General features: G+C 35.5%; 5 protein-coding genes and 1 long non-coding RNA gene across 19 annotated transcripts in view; 5 read left to right on the top strand and 1 right to left on the bottom strand.

Moving 5' to 3' along the window:
* LOC140970220 (uncharacterized) overlaps positions 1 to 5766 on the top strand; it is a 17551-nt gene extending 11785 nt beyond the window's left edge. For 4 of the 10 annotated variants that reach the window (XM_073431864.1, XM_073431867.1, XM_073431865.1 and 1 more), the window contains 10 exons: positions 2469 to 2598; positions 2749 to 2809; positions 3682 to 3752; positions 4092 to 4156; positions 4331 to 4375; positions 4462 to 4542; positions 4716 to 4783; positions 5155 to 5203; positions 5308 to 5468; positions 5640 to 5766. In XM_073431864.1, the coding sequence (XP_073287965.1) occupies positions 2490 to 2598; positions 2749 to 2809; positions 3682 to 3752; positions 4092 to 4156; positions 4331 to 4375; positions 4462 to 4542; positions 4716 to 4783; positions 5155 to 5203; positions 5308 to 5468; positions 5640 to 5709 (780 nt within the window). In that variant the 5' untranslated portion in view covers positions 2469 to 2489 and the 3' untranslated portion in view covers positions 5710 to 5766. Of the gene's footprint in view, positions 1 to 738; positions 1345 to 2078; positions 2599 to 2748; positions 2810 to 3681; positions 3753 to 4091; positions 4157 to 4330; positions 4376 to 4461; positions 4543 to 4715; positions 4784 to 5154; positions 5204 to 5307; positions 5469 to 5639 lie in introns of those variants that run through there. The other 6 variants (XM_073431863.1, XM_073431866.1, XM_073431862.1 and 3 more) reach the window with 6 other exon arrangements.
* A 1115-nt stretch (positions 5767 to 6881) lies between these two features.
* LOC140970207 (protein PROTON GRADIENT REGULATION 5, chloroplastic-like) lies at positions 6882 to 8128 on the bottom strand. Its single transcript, XM_073431846.1, has 2 exons — positions 7673 to 8128; positions 6882 to 7216 (listed from the first exon to the last, which is right to left on the bottom strand). Exons 1-2 carry the CDS (start codon positions 7937 to 7939, stop codon positions 7112 to 7114), a joined length of 372 nt encoding a protein of 123 aa, XP_073287947.1. The 5' UTR covers positions 7940 to 8128; the 3' UTR covers positions 6882 to 7111.
* A 105-nt stretch (positions 8129 to 8233) lies between these two features.
* Positions 8234 to 11124, top strand: LOC140970208 (uncharacterized). 5 transcript variants are annotated; one of them, XR_012174092.1, is made up of 6 exons: positions 8234 to 8839; positions 8928 to 9130; positions 9291 to 9374; positions 9774 to 9844; positions 10119 to 10329; positions 10902 to 11124. It is a non-coding gene; the product is annotated as an uncharacterized lncRNA (long non-coding RNA). The 5 variants fall into 5 exon arrangements; XR_012174089.1 differs by lacking the exon at positions 8234 to 8839 and having other exon boundaries at positions 9063 to 9374; positions 9777 to 9844; XR_012174091.1 differs by lacking the exon at positions 8234 to 8839 and having other exon boundaries at positions 9063 to 9374.
* Positions 11125 to 14865: 3741 nt separating this feature from the next.
* On the top strand, positions 14866 to 17952 carry LOC140970219 (heterogeneous nuclear ribonucleoprotein 1-like). Its single transcript, XM_073431858.1, has 2 exons — positions 14866 to 15242; positions 16703 to 17952. The coding sequence occupies exons 1-2, from the start codon at positions 15021 to 15023 to the stop codon at positions 17732 to 17734; spliced, it is 1254 nt and encodes a 417-aa protein (XP_073287959.1). The 5' UTR covers positions 14866 to 15020; the 3' UTR covers positions 17735 to 17952.
* A 1056-nt stretch (positions 17953 to 19008) lies between these two features.
* Positions 19009 to 23570, top strand: LOC140970210 (protein unc-13 homolog). The gene is made up of 5 exons (XM_073431849.1): positions 19009 to 19782; positions 20586 to 21470; positions 21563 to 22000; positions 22087 to 22273; positions 22368 to 23570. Exons 1-5 carry the CDS (start codon positions 19291 to 19293, stop codon positions 23339 to 23341), a joined length of 2976 nt encoding a protein of 991 aa, XP_073287950.1. The 5' UTR covers positions 19009 to 19290; the 3' UTR covers positions 23342 to 23570.
* A 1892-nt stretch (positions 23571 to 25462) lies between these two features.
* On the top strand, positions 25463 to 25897 carry LOC140970215 (uncharacterized). Its single transcript, XM_073431854.1, has one exon. It carries the CDS (start codon positions 25463 to 25465, stop codon positions 25895 to 25897), a length of 435 nt encoding a protein of 144 aa, XP_073287955.1.
* Positions 25898 to 25942: the final 45 nt, after the last annotated feature.

The following is a 25942-nucleotide window of genomic DNA, read 5'->3' as shown; positions in this document are numbered from 1 at the left end:
CCGGGAGACACGAGGCCCCGGCACATTATCTTAAGTCCGGGAGACATGAGGCCCCGGCACATTATCTTAAGTCCGGGAGACACGAGGCCCCGGCATTTTATCTTAAGTTNCGTAATGAGTAATCTGTTTTAAGATTGTTAGAAAAATTGCTAAAACCAGTAGCGTAAAAACAAACTTGTAGAGATAAAGTAATAACCGAAACAAGTGTGATGTTTACAGTATGACTATTATGTAAAAGAAAACAAAACCAAACCGAGGCCTGTAGCATGTACAGTTTCCTTAAAACAGATTCGCCCTCTCCGGTATGTGCTTCGAGGTTTCAGCGGACGTCTGTTTCCCAGGATACAACGGAACAACCAGCAGTGACTTAGCACGAGACACTACTACGGCGAACTGAAAACGTACCTTTACTTTATCACCGAGATTTTACGAGAGGCCAAATGGAAAGATAACAATATGTAATGCAAGAGAGAGCTTGAAAGAGAGAAAATTTCATGTACTTGAAATGAGGAAATGAACCCACTATTTATAAGCCCCAAAATGCACACCAAGAGTCATGGAAGATTAATTAACTCAATTAATCTTCCCATTAACTCAAGAATATGAAGAGTCAAAACTCTTCAATTAACTCAAGAATGTGGAGAGCCAAAAGACACTCCCACATTCATGAGACACAATTTTTTATTCAACCTTTAAATTTTTATTAAAATTTCCATCAAACATATAGGAAAAGATAATGTCATAATGTCATAGATCTTTTCTTACTTATTATCGATATGAATCATTTAATTTCTAATACTTATTTTGTAAAATGTGCAGTACCAATATATATGTATGCATACTCACTTATCATCAAATTATGTAAACAATTTAAATTAACTATCAACATATTTATTTTTCGACGGGTCGACAAAAGGTTTCATATGATGGGCCGAATACTTTTCTTATATCGGGCCATATGTTTAGAGGTGGAATACCCGAACCGGAAATTGTATGATCAGGTTCGTTTTTAGTTAGCCAATTCAATATCCGAAATTACCCGAAGCTACCCCGATATTGGATCGGGTTCGAGCCCGAATGACAACCCGAGATGTTCGTACCCGAGAGTATGCCCAGCCTCTATGAATCATGATTGCCTGATTTGCTTTCTGCATCGCTTCAGGTTGCTACGCAAGAAAAGAACAGTTACAAGTTACATCTCCTTTTACTTCAGAAGTTTTCGCAGGCAATTTTCCATGCTGAATGAGATTTTTTATTTAGAAATTATCGCTCGAAGACAATAATTCCCGGTTTTTCATCCTTCTCCACAGCGGTATTGTACGTAGGAATCCTGGGTTTAAGAAGGTATCTGATACCCCTGTGAGAGCCCGGGTCATGGATGACCCGGGATATCAGATGGATTCCCAAATCAGGGTCAATCTGCTGGATGGATTCTTCTGAAGCCTGGCAGGTGCGAGCCCGGGCTCTACTCCCCGGGCAACCAGACGCCCGGCTCTTATACAAGCACCCGGGTAACCGACCACCCGAGCCACCTCGAGAATTGAACCACACTTGAGTATATTAATATGGACAATCTTATCTGTCAGACCAACGTGACTTTGACGTGTCATATAAGTCATCAGGAGGTGTGGGCGACCGTCCTATCTCTGACATTAATCCAAGTGGTTGACAAAGTCAGACAGGCGGGATGTGACTAGTGTGTGATTTGACATGACAGAATGTAGCCGTCCTACTATAATTAGTAGGTAGCACGCAGATCGAGGTCATCATTACTTCTTCTACTATAAATACCAGGTCCTCCCTTTACATTTAGATTCATTGAGTCACACCAATATCACACAGTCATCACTTGACTACATTGGTTTTATCGCTTGAGTACCCTGCTGACTTAAGCATCGGAGTGGTCACGCCGGACACCTATCCGGCGCCCATTCACGAGTTCATCTCCTTGTGTGCAGGTTACAGCTGAAGTCATATTACAGAGATATGTCTCCTTGCTCTTATTCCCTTCATTATCTTGATAGCAGATCCGGTGGAGCATTCGACCCGGCTCGTCCATTTCACCCGGATCGCATCAGTATCTTAATTTCTTCAATGAATGTTTTTTTTCAACTCTTCGCGATTCGTCAATGGCTCTGAATTTAATTGGGTTCAGAGATTTTTAAACGACTTAAATGTTTAAAGCTAATGTGCACTGGAATATGATGAAAAGGTTGCGGACTACAGAGGCTCCAAGATCCAAGGAAAATTCAAGAAATTACATAAAGGAAAAGAAAATAATTTGTTAATATCGTATCAATTTGTATCCATTTCGACTCTTTCCAAGCTTGAATTTTTTTTGTTACTGACGGGTTTTTTTATGTCTACATAATTTCGGGCAATATAGCTCAGTGGATAGTTACTGAAGTGTGTGTCTTCCTTGTTCAAAAAAACGTTTATGTGACAAAATGCTACCGTGTTTTGTCTAGTTTTCCAGTGAGGAGTTGTACATGGCGTGGTTGGTGATTCTATCCTCGATACTTGTGCTCTGGGTTGCTTCTCTTTGCAAAATTTTGCACAGATCCCTTTTCGCCTCGAAGGTTACATTTTTAAACGATGGTAATTATAGTTCTCATGTTTGTACATCCAAGCACAAACATGGTCATCTTCAATGTCCAAAACCATGTTTTCTGATAATTGTGCCCCCCCCCCCCCCCCCCCCCCCCCGATCTCCACATGGCTTGTTCATAAAATGTTCTTTGATGGCAGACGGTGTTATTCGAAGAAGAAATGTTTTGCTGGTTATCGCACACCCTGATGATGAATCTATGTAATGTTGTAATTTCTTATCAGCAAACTTTACATAAAATTTAACTTGCATCGTTATTTAATCCATCTAGTGAAAAAGTAATGGATTTACTACTTCTATTCTTTGATCTATCTATCTATTTTAGATTTAGATAAGTTATTAGTCTATTAAAAAAGAAATACATTTTTAATGTAACACGCTGCTTATTGACTAATTTTCTTTCAAGAGTATGCTAATAATGATGTCTGAACATGAGTTCCAGAATTTTATTCAATTTTTTTTTTTATTTTGGGCCTTGATCTATCTATGAGCGTTTTTACTGGTGTTTATTTTGGTTTCACTGTATTCCAGAAACCCTGTCTGCTAATGGTGCTTTCTCAATGGATTTCATATATGCATCTGTAGGAGGAAAGCTTTTTTTATATTTTCTATTAAAATTCTGGTAATTGTCTTTTAAATTCAATAAAAAAGTCCTATCAGTAACTAAAAGCAAATTGTTGAAATAGTTGAAGATGGAACATTGGAACATCTATAAATGTTTTAATAGGAGGGTTTGTTGTCTCAGAAAAATGTCAGCTCTGTGAGTGGCATGGCTTGAGCTAAAGGAAACTCATGCTAAAACGACAAGCTTTAAGTCCTTTTTTAATTAATTCCTTGACGCTAGACCTCGATTTATACCATTATTTCTCTATATAATTCCCTGGAAAATTTCGACATTCAAAATAATAAAAATTCAAAACATCACTTACCAAACATACCACAATTCTGGGTTTTGAAATTTAAAGAATGCTCTTTTACTGAAAATACTTGTGAAATAGTTGAGCTATTGGATAGAGTTGAGCCAATTGTTGGCAACATCAAGGTTTTAAACGAATTGGACTGTGCTTCTGCAGGTTCTTTGCCCCCACAATCAATTACCTGATTTCAGAGGGGCATAATCTGCATGTGCTATGCATGTCAACTGGTAATGCTTTTGCTTAATTGGACGAAACTATTTGGTATATTGTTTATTCACATGAGTATACCCAATTTCAAATTTTTTATGTTTGATTTTCTCTTTTTTTTTAATAAAAAAAAACTCTTTTTGCGAAGAATACTTAAAAACTTTCAAGTTTTTTTGAAAGAAAAAATATTCATTATCTTCAAAACCACATCATATGGAGTATGCTTTTTTAGAAAGGTGGTCCACCTAAATGCGACATTGTTTTTACGTTTATTAACTAATTTGTTACTTCTGGATTTGGATTTTTCCCTAAGAACTGATGTTTTGTATATATTCAGAGCATACTTGCTTCTGTTTTAGGTGATGCTGAGGGCAAGGGAAACATTAGAAAAGAAGAACTTTATCTTGCCTCTGCCATACTCAGGGTGATGTTATCTTTGACTTGACGTTTGTAATCTCTACACAAAGTGCTACACACCCTTAGCTTTGGCGGGATTTGTAGCACATGAGTGTGATTTCCTTATTTACTAATATAATGGGCTGTAAACTTCATGTTGTTCCCAATTTACATTCTCATTGATTTCAATAACTTCATGCAGATTCCAGTTCAGCAAGTTAAGATTGTAGACCATCCAGATTTGCAGGTTCTTCTGAATGCTCTAATTAGTTGACATGTATCATCTGCACCATGTTTCTTGGTGTATATCTAACATAACCTTCTTGTGATTAGGACGGATTTGGTAAAATGTGGAACTGGAATCTTTTAGCAAATATTGTTGATGAGGAAACTCGTGCACATTCTATTGACTTGGTCAGATTTGTTTTCACCATTCAATAATTTGTGCAGCAGTACACTCTACAACTCCTGTTAAATCGCACACTTCATTTTTGGGTCTTTGATGTCTATCTCCTTTTTCACTAATTGCTTGTGACTCAAATTTTTTACCTTATGTTCCATAACAGCTCTCAACTATTTGTTTCTAGATCATTACTTTTGATGATTATGGTGTCTCTGGTCATTGCAACCACCGTGACGTGCATCAAGGAGTACGGTAAGTTTGATTGGAGCTCACAAGTTTTTCTCCCATGGAACTTGTATATTTGTCAGCAAAATATAAATATTTCACAACATTATGACTTGAAACATTCTGTTGGAAAGCTAATTACTAGAAATTAATTACACGAGAGCAACTGTTTAATTAGTTTTTATGAATGTGAGCAGAACCGAAAATACATGGTATTATTATTTTTTTATTATTATGGATTGTATCAATTTGCTTGATCATTTTTGTTCAGTTCGAATATGTAAAGCTATCCTCAGCACTAATCCCTGTCAAATTAGTTGCAAGAATAGCTGGTAAATCCACACTTATATATTCTGGTTCCACACATTTTTAAGTTATTTCCTTTCCTTGTGATGCAGAAAATTATTGCATGTCACCTCAGGAAGACATTTTGAAGTATGGAAACTTGTGAGTTACACTTGCTTGATCATACTACTGAGTCAGATTGTGAAGACCTGACATTAATGCACGAGAACTTCCTTAACCCTCTGTAACTACGAAATCATTTTCAGGTAAGCATTGGCATAGCACGCAAGTACAGTGGAATAGTCGACATCTGGTTATCCATCTTGTTCTCCAGGTGCCAACAAAATGGACAATATCAATGCTTGCTCAACCAAGATCCCGTTAAAAGCTACTCTGCTATGGCGCAACATTCAAGCCAATGGGTTTGGTTAGTACTAAATTATTTCACATCTAATTATTTTTGGGAAAAAAGGATGGAGCGTGAGTAGTGTTTCTTGTTTCTTATTTCTTATTTCTTGTTTCTTTGCATTTTTGGTTTGTGGTTACTGGTTTAGATACAATATTACTTGCTGTGACTGTTGGGTCTTTGTATTTGCAGGTTTCGAAAGCTGTTTGTATTATTTTCTAGCTATACATATGTCAACACGCTCAAGAGGGTCAACAAGTAGCTGAACTTAGTATTTGCGAACCAATCAATCATCCCAATGATGGAGTTGTCGTGTATTCGAGTCTCACCGATGCAGGCTTGCGCGACTTAAAAAGAAAAATTTGCAGCAGAGATTCGAACTCCAATTACTAGTGTTGGATTGTATCATTTCAGGTGATTGCAGGTACATGTATAATTATTTTGTTGCGTATTTAATTTTATAGAAGACAATTAAATTTCAAAACAGAGAGTCACTCGATATGAACTGCAAATAATTTTTTGCCTTGATCACTTGAGTCTTAACTTCATGGAGCTTCACATTCCCATTTTTGGGTACAGACGGATATTTTAAATATGAGTAATGAATCTAAACGGTTAAACCAAATAAGAGTGAGAAAACCGAAAATGAAAACAAAACCATTTTTCTATAACCATCAAGAAACTGCACAAGTTTTTACTCAAATTAGACAAATAAGTTACAGCAAAACAACATGATGTGTTGTCAATAATAGAAGTCGTGACAAAAACTGAGTGGTATTCAAAAAACAAGTGGAATTTAAAAATATTAATATTCTAAGTATGAACAACTTGAATAGCAAAACAATGTCACATCTTGGCTCAGATTAGCGCGACTGCGCAATTGGTTTTTTTTTTTAATAGAAATTACTTCATATCCGTTCTTATTTTTTTATGAAAATTGTGAGCTTATGTTGCTATAGAAGTCAATTATAGTTTATTATAAATTCATTCAAATATATTTTTCTAACCAACGTGAGATATGTGCATCACATCATAAGAGAAAACAAGTTCGAGTACTTCAACGACGATCATGAGGGGTGCAACGAAGTGCTTCAAGAAAGCATGTCATGGCACATCACGGATTGTGAAGACTGAAGGCTATGGCTTTGGCTTTCTCCTCTACTGTATACTTCATTGGCGTACGGGAACGCCTAGCTCTTTGATGAGAATCGCCCTGATTTAGATATGCTAATTTTCATAATTAAATAGTATGTATTTCTTTTGAAGAAAATCTATATTCTTAAGATACATTTAAAGTTGATATAGCTGTATGAGTGTCTCTGGTGTGAATGAACCATTGATTATTGTATTTTCATCTGAGTATGCCCAGTACATTAATTCATCTCATTTTTGAGTTATACTAGCTATCTTAATTTATCGAGAGAAAAAAATTGATAAGTACGAAGGTAAATTTTCATTTCTTGAAAATTCTATTCGACCGCAATCAAGGACTGACTCATCGTCTAAATTCATGTGTTGAGCAATTCATCACCACAACGTTTAGTATATATACTTACCATTTGAAGGGATGAGTCATTTATAATTACTAGTACAGCGTGAGACGACGTATATACCAAGAAATATTTAAAACATACGTATAAAAAAAGGCATGTATATCATGATGATCACGCAAGAAACCCAAGTCTTTCTCCATTTTTCTTGGCTATTCGAATCAATCCTTGCCTTTGTTTTCCGTCTGCTCCTATTGATTTGCAAAACTCCGTTATTACCTGAACATTGTACCAAAAATTACCATTGTGGCTGAACCCAGTTTTGCATAGATTAAAGCATATATAAGGCAATGATATTCAGGAAAAAATATTAGAATTATACATCTAGACACTTTAATTTAGTCTTTTTAATAATAATCTACACTATCTGATAAAGAGGAATGTAGAATTATTAATTCATGATATCATGGTATTATTTAATTAAAAAATCTAAAAAATTATTATAAAAATCGTAAATTCTAAAATAACAAAGAAACTTATCTAATCGAAAAATTAATCATAAAAAATCTTATAAAAATAATCTTTAAAATTCTTAATTTTGATATAACTGTTGATAAAAAATTATTTTTAAATGCACACTGATAATGATAACTTTTTACACCAGATAATTCAAGTTTGAATTTCTTCAAATACCAACTTTTTAAGCCAGAAAAAAACGTTTTTAATTTGGAGTACCTGCGAGTGTAGAGCAATGGCTTTGCCTCTAAGCTGATTGAACCTCTTCTTCCCGATAACGTTACGCGCCACCACGACTATTGGAGCAAACAGGCCCTTCCCTTCATTCACATTCTTCATCATTGGCCGCAATCGAAAGGGAGGCGGCGCCACTCTCACATGGGCCGCCGACGCCTTAGACTGCAAGATGACGTGGTCTTCCCCGGCAATGGAGATTCCCCAGCTTCCAAGAAAAGCAGAAGCACTACAAATTGAACCGGAGGCCATTGAAGAAGAAGAAGAACAACAATAAGCTCTAGCAACTGCTTGATTCCTCTTGGAGAAGAAATCTTGTGTTGGAGTATTTTTGTGGAGTTTATTTGATATAACATAGCCTAAGTGGACGGACTATAGGAGTTCCAGTGTGAATCTGTGAGCCTTTGGTTTTTTACCAGATTGGGTGTCTCATTCGGAGCCACAACTGGTTGCCTTTAGATTTTTCTTTTCCTTATATATATATATACTATACTTGAAAATGGGCAAATTTGTCAGTTTTGGCCCGGTTGCAAGTTACCTTCATGATACGTGTCCCTTCCACAACATCACACACCATGGACAATAGCACGTGGGATTGCCTCTGCTCTCCACCACACCACAACACTGCAAGTGGGTTTGCTTCATTCTTTGCCTTTTCATTTTCATCTTTTCTTCCTTTGATTCGGAGCCTCCGTCTTCGTCTTTCTACCATTTCACCGAGCAAATCCCAACAAAAAATTTGCTTGTTGTCTTCTCTGCCTCCTTCTTGTTGCAATTTATTGGTTTTACCTCTGCTGCGGGGAACTTTGCTTTGGAGCCTCGGCCTTCGTCTTTCCACCATTGCACCACGACAACACCGTACCGCAGGTGGGTTTGCTCATTTCTTTGCCTCATCGTTTTCTTCTTTTCTTCCTTTGTTTCGGAGAGAAAATTGCATGTTTCAAGACCTTGAGGTGGGCTTCTAACTTCGCGCCTACCTCTTTCAAGAAGGATGTGCTCCTTCAACTGCAGAGGTTTAGCGAATAGTTGATGAGACCTTGGATGCTTTCTTTCAGTTGCCGATACCAATGCATCCAGCACTGCTCCCTGACTTAATGACTGGACTTGATAAATGTCTTCAATATTATGTAACGAAAGCAAAATCGGGCTGTGGTTATACTTTTACTGCTTAGCTCAACCAAAATATTGATATGATTGGCAATGTCCTAGAAGTCAACTTTATGAAATCTTTGGTATGCAGGATCAAGAAACACTTATATTCCTACGATGCCGGCATTACCCAGATGTATCATTGAGGCGAAATTTCAATGAAAGAAAAAGGATAAATCAATAAACTCTCAGAAGAAGAATCCTCAGGTTGCTACAGTTAATGCAGATAGTTCTTCGGGGGTTCCACCAACTGTACTAAGACTAAATTGTTTTATTGATTGGTCACAACTAATAGTAAGACGCACTTGTTTTATATAGCTGGAATATTCACGGATTTAGTTGGAATTAACCATCTGACAGGATTGGAGTTTGCCTCTTGTCCCCTTCAATTATAATCTTCAGTATATTTGCAACGCTTGTGGCTTGATGTTTGTTTATATTTTGTTTTGTTCAGATTCTGGATAGCGTTTTGGGCCACCACGGTGTTTTGTTCAGAAAACCTCAATTGAAAGCACTGGTATCTATCCATGGCCATGAGGTATTTTATCTAACTAAGGCTACATTTGGATGATGTACTAGCATTTAAAATCAAGGTATTTGAAAATGCATTGATTTGAAATGACATTAAGTTTAAAGTAATTTCCAAGTCTTTATAAAGAATGTTAGACTAAAATGTGGAATTTGAATGTTTGCCCTATCTATCATACAAAATGGATTTTAGATGTATATTTGGAATCCACTCAGTCCAAATTCATATATCCAAACACAAGCCAAGAGTAATGGCAACTAAATATGTTGTAAGCCTTACTATTCAATATTCTTGACCAAAATACATGTTTAAAGGTCAAAAGTTTGTTTTCAAATTTGCTATAAAGATATTCCTCTTGTGTCTTTGATCACTGTCATTTCATGGTTTATTTTGGTTGATATTATGAAGCAGGTAAAGGAAGTGAACTTACTCACAATAAAACAACTATAATAAGTGGAGCTCTAAATTTGACTGAAAAGGTATGTTCAGGTGCGGAAGGATCATTTCATAATATCTTTCCCCCCCTCTTTTTTCTCTCCCTGAAATGCTTATTTATCCATTTTTTCTTTTCTCATTTGCGACCAACTGTGCTAAGAATCCGCTTGAGGTACTTTTAGAGTTCACTGCATTTGGAACAATTAAACAAAGATATTTCATCTGGGATTTTTTTCTCGTTTTATTAGTTAATATTAAGATTCTGTATCTTCCGAAGATTATTTTGATGTTTCCCTACCTTTGCGCAATGTCATCTAGGTTGAGGGGTACAACCATAGGTGCTAACAATAGAATGGATCTCCTTTCACTCGTTACCTGTGGTGTGAATGATGCAGAGGCCAGCAGGCCTGATGAGGCGATTCTTGGAGTAGTTGAAGGATAGGAAGAAGATGAAACACATAATCTTGATGTTCCAGCAATTTCACATAGAAGGGGTTTAACTCCTTTCGTCTTCGTACCATTTGATGAAGTACGTATTTCTTTTCTCCATTGATGTCTCATCTACACTTGATTTCGTATTTTGGGTATTTTTACGTTGGATTTTGACGGTTGGATGGATCATTGAGGAACCCATATGTTTTATGTGATTTTAGATCCCGTGGCTGGTTTAAACTAAAGATGTTAATGAACCAAATCAAGGTGAATATTTTATTATTTGAGCACAGGTTAGAATGTGTTTTAGGTGGTTCGAAATTAGAGAATTGAATTATTTTTCCCTTGAATTGAAGTTCTTATTCGATTAAGGTTTGTGTTATCGAGTGATATTGAGCAAATGCTCTGCTTGAGGTAATTAGTTTATTTAAGAAGCATAAGGTGGCACACAAGTTATCGACCACCATAATTTGAGCTCAACTTAGATTCTTGATGTATTCAAACATCTGTACTCATAGTCGAGATCAATGAGAAAAACATCAGATCATCTCAATGAAATAATTTCAATGTTTCTTAAAACGGTTCAATTGTATCACCAATATGGTATAGAATTTTGTTTTGAGTTAGTATTCAAGTTTATCTTGAGCATCTTTGACCTGCATATGGTAGGTTGGGACATCAATATTGAACATGCCTGTGGAGAAGATGGATTATTTTGTACTTGGTTGATTGGAGCTCCGTAGTGGAAACCTCCTGTATTCGAATAAGATCCTGGTTGCTGTTCTTGTATGTGTTTGTAGATCTGTAAATAAGGCTACTCAATTTTGTAATACATTTGAATTATATCCTGGTTGCTGTTCTCGTGTCATGAAATATGCTGAATTTTTGAGTAGATTCTACTGTAGTGTTCCAAGTTCCCATGTAAAATTTCAACATAATTTTTTGAATTATAAATATAATTACCTTAACCTGTACGTTTTCGAGAATGTAAATTCAGTAAACGGAGGAGTCAAAATTGTCCACGTGGAAAGAAACTTGTGAAAATATTTAATGATTTGGGCAAGTCCGTTTCTTTGCACAAATTCATCAAATACTAGCACATGTTCATAGTTCTATGAATATTTATATTTTTTTTAGAGTTACTAAGTATGTGTTTATATTTGTGAACGGAGTATTTTTTTATGTTCTTCTGTATTCGTATACAAACGATTATTATTACAAATTGATATTGTGTTTAACAAAGTGAAAAATATGAAAAACAAGGAATTTATAAAAGTGAAAATGGTTAAAAAAAAAGGAGAAGTTTAATAGCATATTGCAAATTAAATATAATGAATGATCTACTTCGTAAATAAGTTATTATAAATTCGAAAATAGAGTATCCGTATTTTGGTATTGGTCGTAAGAGTGTAACATTTAACGATGTTTTTGATGCAAATGAATTTATGAATATGATAACTTTAACTTAAATATGTTGTAATATGAGCCATTAAACAATCAATAGGGGCACAAAAAATTTTAGGGTGATCAAAGAAATTTGAAAAAATGCTAATGTAGACATGATTTCAATATGTAACTTTTTTTTTTAATTTAGTTGATGGATTTATGAATTTTGTAACTTAAGGTTTTTTTTATGACATATAAACATGAGAGATAATATTAATTTATAAGACAGTTGAATAAAAAAAATAACAATGATGGTCTAATAAAAGAAGCTAAAGTATATGATAAAAATTGTTTGGAACTCGTATTAATCTAAAGTTTATAATACATTTACGCACATGTATAACGACTAAGCATTTTCAATAACATAAGATAAATATTTTATTATTCATTTAAACCTTACATCTATTGCTTGCAAACATGTACAACTTTAGTGCATGTAATCTTCACAATGGATTTTGTTTGTAATTTCTATTACCACATACATACTTATATGCTTTATTTATTACCTAACGCTTAATATACTTGTTATGTTATAAATTTTCGATATACATCTTTTGCTAACTACAAATTCAGTATATGAACCAAGTTCAATAGAAAACAATATTTACTATACATGTATTGGATATGAACAATATCAATATAACTATCTATTTTAGAAAGATGTGAAAGAACTAAATGGAAGTGTTTACTTCAGTCCAATATAGGACATCTTACGAAAAATGCCGAACATGAAATCAAAATCATCGCTCCTACTAAACTATGCAATAGGCATTGAAACATTCATAAATATCAACGAACTCCATCAAAACAACCATGCATATTAAATGAACAATAAAATATTTACCTTATATTGTCGAAAATGCTTAGTCGTTATACATGTGCGTAAACGTATTATAAACTTTAGATTAATACGAAATCCAAATAATTTTTATTCATATACTTTAATTTCTTTTATTAGCCCATCATTGTATCATTTTTATTCAGCTGTCTTATAAATTAATATTAACTCTCATGTTTATATGTCATTAAAAAACCCTAAGTTACAAAATTCGTAAATCCATCAACTAAATTAATAATTAAAAAAAAGTTAAACATATTGAAATCATGTCTATATTAACACTTTTTCAAATTTCTTTGATTATCCTAAAATTTTTTGTGCTCCTATTGATTGTTTAATAGCTCATATTACAACTTATATTTATATTTAAGTTAAAATTACCACATTCATAAATTCATTGGTGTCAACAATATCATTAAATGTAACACCCTTACAACTAATACCAAACTACGGATACTCTATTTTCGAATTTATAATAACTTATTTATGAAGTAGATCCTTCATTATATTTAAGATAAACTAATACATTATATTCAATTTGCAGTATGTTATTAAACTTCTCCTATTTAAACACCAATTCAGTCTTTTTTCTAACCATTTCACTTTTATAAATCCTTTGTTTTTCGTATTTTTCACTTTTTAAACACAATATCAATTTGTAATAATAATCGTTTGAATATGAATACAAAAGAACATAAAAAAATATTATGCTCACAAATATATATATATATTAGTTTATTTATTTAAGGTTCCACAAAAAACACACACATAAGTATTATTAGTTTATATAACAATTATACTCTTATGAAACCTATCAAATTATGTGATTTCATTTTTTTTAACTTTGTAACATGTAGCTATGAGCATTTTTGCAGTCATCCAATTTTTCATTCAACACATAATTGTATTAAAATATTTTACTTCATTTTGCTTTCATTTGCCAATATAGTTATAATTTTATTAAATATATTACTATATATATATATTGTACTCACCGGTTTTTTCCGTGAAATGTTATGATGAATTATACATAATATAAAGATGATAAATCAATATTTAGGATAATAGAAATGATGTATCACCCTTCAAAGGTTCTAGCTGATGAAGTAGGTAAGTGTTTGGTCAATGATAGTTAGTTCGATTCTCCTGCTAACACATTATAAGGTTAGCATGTCACACATGATTTGCTCAGTTCAGTTTACCTAACTAATGTGGTTTGTTGGTTGTTCTATTAGCTTGTGAATGTACTCATCTTGCAATTTAATTTAAAACAACAACTACGACGTCATCATAAAATAATGATATACGATCATTTGTAGAGTTTATTTTAATATATCATCTTTCATACCAAATGATTACTGTAAATAATTAGACATAGATTGACATGTTAGAAATAAATAAAATATAACAAATCAACTTCGCTGGGAAATTACTAGTCAAAGCTCTTCTCAGGCATTTCAGGTTAGACATTGATGCTTGATTTGATTAGGAAAAAGGTTGCTCTAGTGTTGGTGCTGTGATAAGGGATCATGGAAGTTTTGTTTGAGCTGCGTAAGCTAGTAGTGATATTCGTAGCCCGTGTTCTGTTATATCTACTGAGCTCTTCGTTATTCAACATGGTCTTCAATTTGCGGCACATGCATGCAGGTTTTGATCAGGTTTTGGTTTCATCGGATTCTTCCATGGCCGTCAAGGCAATATGACTTCTAACATGGAAATCGAAACCCTAGTGGCATCATTTTAGCAAAAATTCGTTCTATTCTCGCTTCTTCTTCGAGGAGCAAACAAGCTAGCTAGCTCATTGTATCACTCATTTTGCTCTTTCTATGCATTATCCGAAGTCTTGGTTTGAAGGTATTTTTCCCTGCTTAGAGATGATATATTATATATTATCTTCGTTTTAAAAAATAGAATAATAGAAATATGACATATCTTTAATATGGAGAATACTAATTTACTCATTTTAATACATTTTTTTAAATAAATAAATGTTTTTTCGTTTTATTGATATTGATTGGAGATAAAAGGGTTGAGATTCGAAGTTTCCTATAACGTATTATATAATATATAATAATATAATAATTCTTTTACATTTAATTTTTTTTATACACGTAAAGAAAGATTTCCCAAAAAATAAATAAATAAAAGAAAATGAAACGAAAAGAAAGATTTCTCAAAAAATAAATAAATAAAAGAAAATGAAATGTGAAAGAATTATTATATATTATATAATAGAAAACGAAAAGAAAGATTGTAAGATTTCTCGAAAAATAAATAAATAAAAGAAAATGAAATATAAAAGAATTATTAGATTATTATATAATATATAATAGAAAACTTCGAATCTCAACCCTTTTATCTCCAATCCCGCATTTCCATTCTCACGCTAAGTCGCGAACCTTTTGCTCTCTCGTTCACTCCCTTCTGCAGTGGGCTTTAGCTCACCCCCAATACCCAATTCGTTCAAATCCTCCATTTCGGGTACAGATTCCTCAGGATTACATATGGATTCAGATCAGGGGAAGCTGTTTATTGGAGGGATCTCGTGGGAGACGGACGAGGAGAAGCTGACGGAGTACTTTCAACGCTACGGAGAAGTTCTGCAGACTGCGGTAATGAGAGACAAGTTATCTGGAAAGCCGAGGGGCTTCGGTTTCGTTGTATTTGCGGATCCAGACATTCTTGATAGAGTTCTTGAGGATAGGCATGTAATTGATGGTCGCACGGTATGATAGTACAAAAGATGTATATATATCTGAGATTGGCCCGTGACTGTCTTGCATTTATGATGGCATTTGGCTGAGTTAATTTTAATCGCAACTATTGCAAAATTGTCAGTGTGTTTCTTTGAGCTTCCTGGTGTGTGTTTCTGGGCATGTAATATTACTTCTGTTTAGAATTGAGTTTGATTATTACTTTTATTTGTGAATCGTTTCCATGAGACCCCATTATATATTATCTTTTCCAGTAGTTTTAGATTTTTATTATTTTTGTAGCATGCTGACATCTAATATATTCAAATGATCCGTTTTCACTTCTCGATTGGTTGGTTTACTTGAATCGACGTGTAATTACTCCCTGGTAGATTGTCACTTTAATTTAGCAGTTTCATGTGTATCCACAATTTCATTTGTATAATGAGTTATCTGGTTTTTTCCTGCTTGATCTAAATTTATATACGTTTTGAAACCCTTTGTTTTTCCGAATAAAACAAATTTTATGAATAAATGTGAGTACACAAATAAAAGTTAAAGACATCTTCCCAACCAAATTAAAAAAAAAATCAAATTGACAACCGACTTTGAATGCATAGGCAACCTATTTAAAGAAAAAACTAATCAAGGACCCAATTTGAATGCATAATCTTGACGTGAATAGATTATACATGTACCGATTTAGGCTAATATAGGTTTTCATCTGGTTAATAAAGAACTACGCGGGTTTTCTTTGAGATCTTTGCCACATATCCCGAAGTGCATCAGATATTTGATGTTTTCTTGTAATTGAGATATTGATCTTGTATTTGTCAAAAATCATATTTTCCTGTACACAGCTCGACGGTTTTTTGTGCTCTTACAGCACGAGGGAGTTCATCTTGCTCGGGTTGAATAGAAACTACATCTGGCTCACTTAGCAAGTCAATATTCATATGTTTTGCTCTTTATTTGATTTTTTTTATTCGCTGTTTGTAGCTTTGGTAGTTTGTGCTATTGATTAACATTTCTTGAGTGGCTGGAATTCCGAGGTGTCATTCTGATTATTTGCTATATGAAATGTCTTAACCTTGGTTTAAATGTCTTTGTATAATTTTTTTGTATTCTTTTAGTTTTATTTAACTCAGGTTTCATTCATTTTTTTAGTGTAGTTTTCCTGGAGAAGAATGTGTAAGTTGTGATTTCCTTTTTCTTTAGGTGCCGTAGTATGTGGTGAGGTAGTTCTAAAATGAGTGACAAGTAATGGGAGAGGGAGAGATGGTGGGAGGAATAGTGAGATATTTTACTGACCTTAGAATTCATTTATTTTTAAATTTATCGATACAGTGAGAATCTATATAAAATATATATTTCATTGTGGATTTCCTTTTGTATGTGTGCTTATTTCGTTAGATTGATCAGGCTGTAAAAATGCCTCCTTGTGTAATATGTGATGTTGTTAACCGCAGGATTTTGTTCGTTTTCCTGACTAGGTTGAAGCTAAAAGAGCTTTATCAAGAGATGAACAAGTTTCTAAAGTTGGTAACCCTGGTGGTGCTAGAAATTCTGGAGGTGGTGGAAGTATCAGGACCAAGAAGATATTTGTTGGTGGTTTGCCACCAACTCTGAGTGAGGATGGTTTTCGGCGATATTTTGAAGCTTATGGCATGGTAACTGATGTAGTAATAATGTATGATCAGCAAACCAATCGTCCTCGTGGATTTGGCTTCATTTCATTTGATTCTGAGGAAGCAGTAGATAGGGTTTTACACAAGACATTCCACGACTTAGATGGTAAGAAGGTGGAAGTTAAGCGTGCTCTTCCTAAAGATGCCAATGTTGGTGGGAGTGCACGATCTATGGGTGGTGGAACTGGTGGTAACAGAGGAGGATATCAAGGTTATGGGTCTTCCGTTGGTAATTCAAGCTCTTATGATGGTGGAATGGAGACTAAATACTTGCAGATTCAAAATGCTGGTGGTCGGTATCCTTCTTATGGTTCGTCTGGATACAATGCCCTTGGGTATGTGTATGGCAATGGCATGGGCTACAGCTATGGGAGTTATGGCGGTGCCAATCCAGGATATAGTGGTCCTGCTGGTGGAGGCTTTGCAAATCTCAATGCTGGATGTGGTGGTGGTCAACCAAATGCTCCAAGGAGTTCATGGGGTTCACAGGCTCCTACAGGATATGGCTATGGAAGCTCGCAATGGGGTGCTGCTGGCAGACCTGGAAGTGGTGGAGCTGCTATTGATCAGTCTTCAAGTGGTTCTACTGGATATGTGAATCAAGGTTATGGTTATGGTAGGTATGGAGGAAATGATGGAGGTTATGGAAACCAAGCTGCTTATGGGGGTGTTGGTGGGCGTCCAACAGGTGGCCCTAATGGTAATACTCCCACGAGAGATCTTCAAGCTGGTGCTGGCAGTTACTTGGGAGGTGTTTATGGTGATGGAAGTGGTAATTCAGGCTATGCAGAGTCAGGATGGCAATATGATCCATCATCAAGGTGGTTATGGAGGTAGTTATGGCAGTGCTTCAAATCGACAGGCTCAGCAGCAGTAATTAATTCTATAGCTCATCTATCCTTCTTTATCGAGGCTCTTACACGTAAATACAGTCTCTTGCAAAATGACACATATTATGCGACTGATTGGATTGCTTAGATTTGTAAAATTATTGTTGGTTTGTTCATATTTTGAGTTCATAATAAGTCTTCTTCAGGAGTAGAGTGTTTTTACCAGTTCTTTTCTTTTAGTTGTAGTTTTAAATTTGGTTTGCCTATAGTTTTATTCACTACCTGTTCTGGCAACTATGCGCATTGTGTTTGAGATATTGTTAAAGTGAGCTAAGTTTCCTTAACGTAGTATTATTGGAACAAATTACCTTGGTGAACCCTTTAGTGGAAGGAATTCGGCTGTTTCTACCTCATTCTAGAACAATTTGGCAGTGATGAAGATATTAATGATGGTTAGCACTCAACTGAATGTGTTTTCGTTTGGTAGTATGAAATCGGATAAATCGGTTTAGTATTGGATGGCGATTGTGGAATATCAATTATCCAGCAGTAGACAAATTTTCGCAGTGGCATGATTTTCCCCGTGTATTTGACCTTGTGTTGTACATGAGTGTGGATGTTTGCGGGAAAACGTTGGTGGTGTCCACTCGAGCATATCGAATGGTGTTTTTAGCATGAATATGTTCTAGCAGGTTTGACACCATGAATATTCTGAAGCAGAATTTGGTCCCGAAAGCCTTCCAAACTGAATTCCCATTCTTTCTTTTTTCGTTTTGAGAATCCATGGTAAATTTTCATTAGCAAGATAATAAGTCAAAATGTACGAAGGAATAGCATCCTGAAAGTCAATATTACAATGTTTGAGGTAAGAATGCTGAGAGAAGTAATCGTACCATTGTCTTAGATTTTTTTTCCCTTTTAGTTTTCCATTCCATTTGTCATTCATAATGCATGGTATTTTCTTTATGTTGTAGAATTTGTAAAGGCATAGGCATTGCTTTAGTCATGAGGAAGGGGAACGGTCAAAACGGTTTCTTGTATTTTGATAAATATTAGGTATTTGTGAGTTTACTATTTATTAAATATTATTATCCAACAAATGTTTTTTTCCCATTAAAAAACCCGCCCATATTAGCAACATGTATTGTGATGTTATCTGCGATATTAAAAGTTGACTTTTGAGTTAGAACAAGAAATTTAGGATATTTGTATCGTGGAAGAATATCTATCTATATATATATACTAAAAAAAGGTTATATTCTTCAAGAAATCCTAGGCAACATATGGGACAATATAATTATCCTCCCTTTCTTCGTATTTCTCGCATAACAATAGGCTCAAAAACAACTGAAAAACAACCATGAATCCATCTCCCTCCCTTCAAACCAACGTATCTGAGTCTCTCTTACATACAAACATCCATTACAATGTTATTACAATATTCAACTTCTCTTTCCTCTCTCCCACCGGATACCTGAAGATATTCCATCTCACCGTTGGTCATCCATCGTCTTCTTCTGTCCAGAATCAATCCAGATATTAGCCCGGCTCGGATAAACCCGCATGGGAACCGAGTCCGAACTCTTGTCTCCATTTGGAAAAATCGACGACCTTGACCAGGACGACTACCGGGTGGCAGCTTACGAGGTGTTCTTCACAGCATGCCGATCATCCCCTGGATTCGGCGGCAAGAGCGCCCTCACCTACTATAGCTCTTCCGATGGCAGAGGGGACGAACATGGGTCTAGTCCTGGCTCCCAGGCCAAGACTCCTGGCGTGGGGATGGCCGTGACGAGCAGAGTGAAGAAGGCATTGGGGTTGAAAATGCTGAAGCGCTCGCCATCGTCGAGGCGCTCCAGCTCTTGCGGGTCGAACCCTTTGTCGCCAAGTTGGGCGGGGTCGAGTCCGAAGATGTCGTCAACGTTGCCATCGTCACCGGTGGCAAGACTCAGGCGGCCGATGACATCAGCAGAGATCATGAGGCAGCAAATGAGGGTGACGGAGCCGAGTGATAATAGGCTACGTAAAACGCTCATGAGGACCCTTGTTGGCCAAGTACGTATTGAAAAAAATCTATCTATATATAGTAAAAATTTAGGACAAATTTAATTTTGTTTATTTGATTTGGAACTAATAAAAATAATTTGTTCAAATATATAATTTTTAAAAATAAAATTAATAAAATATATAATGAATTTGGTGAATATTATATTTTACCTAAAATCAAAATGAATATGTGATGGCTATATATATTGTTCATGTTCTGTGAAGTAGGATAAATCAAAGAATGAAATTGCAATTTTCCTTTATTATAACTTGTTAATTTAAATTTTCCGAATTACTAATGTTTTCCGATCAAAATGTCCATTGATGTCTAAAGGAACATTTTTTTTAAAAAAAAGATAATTTAATATTTTGGTAAATTTATTTATTTTATTATTATGTGTTACTATTTTTTAATAATCTTGATAATAAAGTCAAAATAGGGTCAATGTCTCTTGTGTTTTGTCATTTTTTTATTGCATGATTTCAAATTGTATTTTATTGTCTTTGTTTTTTTCATTATCCAAAATTACAGTTTATTTTTTTCCTTAATTTTTATAATTATAATTTGATCTCATTTAAATATAATGATTTAATATAATATTATTTTTATTTTAACATCAACTAACTGTATTGTAATGGTTTTAATTAAAAAACACCAATTTTGTTGGTTGCCACTGATGACTATTTGCAAGCAACAAGCTAGAACACCATTCCATATATTTCAGTGACACAGAAGGCGGCACACGTCGAAACAACCGAAGTTTTTTGGAAGATTAATTCTCATTCGCTTTGGTATTTCTTGATTTGATCAGATGGGCAGGCGTGCAGAGACGATAATTCTCCCCCTGGAACTTCTTCGCCACCTGAAACCATCTGAATTCAACGACGCTCAAGAATACCATCAATGGCAGAAACGTCAGCTAAAAATACTCGAGGCAGGACTCCTCCTCCACCCCTCCATTCCACTTGAAAAATCCGACCCATTTGCTGCGAAATTCCAAGACATCATCCATTCTTGTGAAGCAAAGGCTATAGACACTGGGAAGAATTCGGAAGCAATGAGAACACTCTGTAACAGTGTCGTTTCCTTGGCCTGGCGTAGCCCTGATGGTTCCACGACCGATGTGTGCCATTGGGCGGACGGATACCCACTCAATGTTCAAATCTATAAAGCCCTTCTCAGCTCGGTTTTCGATTTAAAAGAGGAGACAATGGTGCTCGATGAAGTTGATGAATTACTTGAGCTGATGAAGAAAGCATGGTCTACTTTAGGGATCAACCGATCAGTTCATAATCTGTGTTTCACTTGGGTGCTTTTCCAGCAGTATGTTGCAACTGGGCAGGTGGAACAGGATCTTCTTGGCGCGTCATTAGCCATGTTAACTGAAGTAGCCATTGATGCTAAACGGGTGGATAGAGATCCGGTTTATGTGCAGATGTTGGCAAATGTTTTGACTGCAATCAAGAAATGGTCTGAAAAGAGATTGTTGGATTACCACGTGTGTTTCGACAGGGAAAATATTGGTGTAATGGAAAGCATTCTTCCTTTAGTTTTTTCAGCGACGAAGATATTGGAAGAAGATATTCCCTGTTATGTTTCTGTGGCTCAAGAGAAGGAAGGAGAAGTGGCTGATGAATCCACGGGGAATAGGGTTGACTGTTATATCCGTTCATCATTGAAGAATGCATTTGCCAAGGTTTGTTGAATCTTATATTTCTTGAAGTTTACTAAAAATGTGTGGTTCTTCGTTTGATGATGATACCATTTAATTATGTCATCCATGAACAGATGCTCGTAAATGGAAGGAATCTAGAAGATAAAGATGGTGGGATGCTAACTAAACTGGCTAGTGAAACTGAAGAATTGGCTTGGAAAGAAAAGGATATCTTTAGTGATGTGCTCAAGAAATGGCATCCTATTGCTGCAGGAGTTGCTGCTGTGACCCTGCATACTTGCTACGGAACGTTGCTAAAGCAATACTTAACGGATGCATCCTCATTCAAGAACGAAACTGTGTTGGTACTGCAAAGGGCTGGGAAACTTGAGAAAGCCTTGGTGCAAATGGCGGTTGAGGACTCAGTTGAATGTGAAGATGGAGGCAAAGCAATTGTAAGAGAAATGGTCCCGTTTGAAGTTGATTCTATTATAGTTAAACTGTTGAAACAGTGGATTCAAGAAAGGTTAAAGACAGGAAAGGAGCATCTCCAAAGAGCAAAAGAAACAGAAGTAAGCTCACTGGAATGATGAACTTAATATATGATAAAATAGTGCTAAAAAATCTTGAACATGTTATTATTTATTTTGCATTGCAGACATGGAATCCCATGTCCAAAACTGAGCCGTATGCTCATTCCGTCGTGGATCTAATCAGCTTTGCCAGGGAAGTTGTGAACAATTTCTTTCAAATACCAGTGAATGTGTCGCAGAATCTAGTTTGTGACCTTGTTGAAGGTTTAGAGCATCTCTTCCGAGATTACATAACGTTTGCTGCATCATGTGGTAATAAAGTTGCACCTCTTGCATGAATTTCGGTTGACTAACCTATAATCTTTGTAATTAAGTTACATATATAAATCCTTTCTCGTGTTTTCAGGATCAAAACAGAGTTATATCCCTACGCTTCCTCCATTAACACGATGCAACCTGGACTCGAAGTTCCGAAAACTGTGGAAAAGAGCAGCATGCAGTGTTGGAGTTGATGATCCGAACGACGGTTTGTTCAATGAAGGACATAATCCACGCCCTTCCACAAGCCGTGGAACACAACGCCTTTACATCCGTCTTAATACCTTACATTACCTTCTCTCACAGCTTCAGTCGCTCGAGAAATCCTTGTGTCTCTCACCAAAGATCACTCCTTCACCAAACAGCCGATTTGGCAATAGAAGACCGCCAGGCAGTTCCTATTTCGAACACAATCGATCTGCCATACAAGTAGCCTCTCAGCATGTGCTAGAAGTCGCTGCCTACCGTCTAATTTTCTTGGATTCAAATTCCTTTTTCTACAGAAGCCTATACGTTGGTGATGTTACAAATGCTCGTATTAAGCCAGCGTTAAGAATTCTAAAGCAGAATCTTACCCTTATGTGTGCAATGATTACCGATCGTGCTCAAGCGCTAGCTTTAAAAGAAGTAATGAAAGCTTCTTTTGAGGTTTACCTTACGGTTTTGTTAGCTGGCGGCAGCTCCCGAACTTTTTCTAGGACAGATCATCCCATGATTGAGGAAGATTTACACAGCCTTAAACGGGTTTTTTGTACGTGTGGAGAAGGTTTGATTGACGAGGATATGGTCGAAAAGGAGTCACAGATAGTGGAAGGGGTGGTGGCATTAATGGGGCTGTCTACTGAGCAATTAGTGGAAGATTTCAGCACTGTGGCCCGTGAAACCAGTGGGATTGGAGTTGTGAGTGATCGACAGAAGCTGCCGATGCCGCCAACCACAGGACGATGGAATAGGTCCGATCCCAATACGATATTGAGGGTACTTTGCTATAGGAACGATCCAGCTGCTAATCATTTCTTGAAAAGAACCTTCCAATTAGCAAAAAGGAGGGGCTCAATATAAATAAAAGGAAATTGAAATTTCCACACACTCTTTTGGGATCAGATGAACCTTGAATTTGAAAAGAATTTACGTACTTTCTTGTGTTGTTATGCAAAGACAAGGATATAACGATAACTTTCCTTACCTTCGTTTTCATATTTCTTAGACGTAGTTGTATTTGTATCTAAACTTCCTTCACTTTCCTTAAAATCCCATTCTATGCACAAAGAAACAGACACAAGATTGAAGAAACAAAGCACTTGCATTGCATTCTATAGATTGCCATATGTCATTAAAAACTTGCTGTAATTTTCACCCACTTTCCATTTAAACGCAATCAGATATAACATTCAGCTGTTCAAAACATATTGCCAAAATATGATATATGTTTTTTTAGTGTAACAAGATATGCAAATGTTCATGTTCCAAGCATATTTTTGAAGATGTCAGCCATTAATTATGAAGAATATTGTATCTTTTATTAATGGCAAATAACCAATAATTATTCACGAAAACATTTCAAGAATAATCTTGTTTCATTTTTATTTTTTCTTTTAAAATTCCAGATTATGCTCAAAATATAACAAATTTCATTTTAAAAAAATCTTGGAAAAAACTCTGACTTTTTTTTTAAAAAAAGTACAATTTGGGGGGTGGGATAGGGTGTGGAAATTTTTGTTTAATGTGAGAAAAGATTTCTATGTCAACTCACCCCTACACAGGTGCAAAGAAACCCAAAAATTTCCGTGATCAAGTCTAAATGAATTATACTTCTTGAAATACAATTTATATTATATTTTATAGGAAAAATTTGATTAAATAAATATCTATTATACCATTGCGGGTCAAAAATGTACCACTTATTTCGATTTGTGATGGCCCTAATTTATGCATGTCACAATCCTAATGGAAATAGTGTGTCATATTAAATATTTATTATTATTATTATTTTAATTCTAAGGGCATAATAGTAATTTGAAGAAATACTATCTCTAATATATAAAGTTGACATCTTTATCTCTGACGCTAAATTATCCAAATTATAAAATTTTAAAAAATAAAAATAAAGTAGCTCACATGTTATTGACAAAAACTTGTGTGAGACGGTCTCACATGTCGTATTTTGTGAGACGAATCTCTTATTCGTGTCATCTATGGAAAAATGTTATTTTTTATGCTAAGAGTATTAATTTTTATTGTGAATATCTGTAGGGTTGACCCGTCTTACAGATAAAGATTCGTGAGATCGTCTCACAAGAGACCTATATACTCTATATTATTAACATTAAAATATATCAAGTTCATCATTTAAAAATTTTGACTTAACAATATTTGATGTTTTAATCCTTCTAATCAAATAAACTATATATTATTTGATTCAATTTACTTCTATTTTTTTATACATAATATATAAACAGACCCACTTTTTATTATTATATTATTATATTATTATATTATTGAACGTCGAAAGAAAGCTAGAGGGGGTAAATGAAATTACTCAATCGCCCTTATTTATTGATTGAATTATATATGTTATCCACGTTTAGTTTTCGTCTACTTTTATCATTTGAGTTGAGTGGCATTTTAGCAAAATCTTTCAATTTAGAGGGGCAACGTTAGACACCCAGTGGTTACTATATAAAAGAAGAATTCACTCGGCGCACACACTTCTCCCTTTCCTTCCATTTCTCTCTTTATTTTATTCCTCAATTTTTTTCTCGATTATATCGCCCCCACCTCCTCCGATTCATTTCTCAACACCGCACACGGCGGAGCCGTCTCTCCCTCCGTCATCCTCCGCCGTAGATTCACCGTATCCGGCCCAGATTTTCAGATTCCTAATAATCCCATATTTCCCACTGCTAAATCCGTAATTACCCTTGAGTTTTGATCTATAAATTATATGATATAATTATATGTTGTTTTCTTTGGATTTGTTTTAAATGAGATAAATGCTTTTTATATTTGTATTGTCTTTTTCTATATCCTAAACTTACATCTTTATCTTTCCTTTTTATATTTCTAATTTTTTTTAAAGATTTTACCTTATTTAATAACCTCCGAATTGACTTTTTAGCCCTTTGAGAATATTGCTGACGTGGCTCTATCTTGTCCTTCTCTCGTTTGAAACCGACGGTCAGAATGAGCTACGACGTGCGCAGACCCCTGGCGCCTGGCGCGTCGCGCAAGCGGAAAGAGATGGAGTCACCTCACGGTTCCACGTCTCTGAAACCGTTGCCTCGACAAACGGCCGTTAGTCCTGCTTCGACGTCGTTTAAAGGGGCCGAGCAGAAACCTCTTCCTTCTAACCGACTCCTAGCCGGTTACATGGCCTACGAGTTCCTGACCAAAGGGACGTTGCTTGGGGAGAAGTTTGACCCTGCTCGATCCGAGGCCTTTCCACTTAACAAGAACAAGCAGGTTCAGAACCGGGCCGAGCCTGCAACCGAAGCTGAGAGCAGAGGACAAACGAAGCCGCATGGATATGCTGAGGTGGCGAGCTTGCTGAAGAGCGATGGGATCCACATACCTGGAATAGTGAATCCCACTCAATTAGGGCGGTGGATTCAGATGTAGGGTGTTGCTTGTACACGTTCAGGTTATGGCGTGGTGCCGCACGTA

This window comes from Primulina huaijiensis, unplaced genomic scaffold, assembly GCF_012295235.1.
Source record: "Primulina huaijiensis isolate GDHJ02 unplaced genomic scaffold, ASM1229523v2 scaffold43375_ERROPOS137452, whole genome shotgun sequence".
Taxonomy (NCBI): domain Eukaryota; kingdom Viridiplantae; phylum Streptophyta; class Magnoliopsida; order Lamiales; family Gesneriaceae; genus Primulina; species Primulina huaijiensis.
This window is presented reverse-complemented; position numbering and strand designations above follow the sequence as displayed.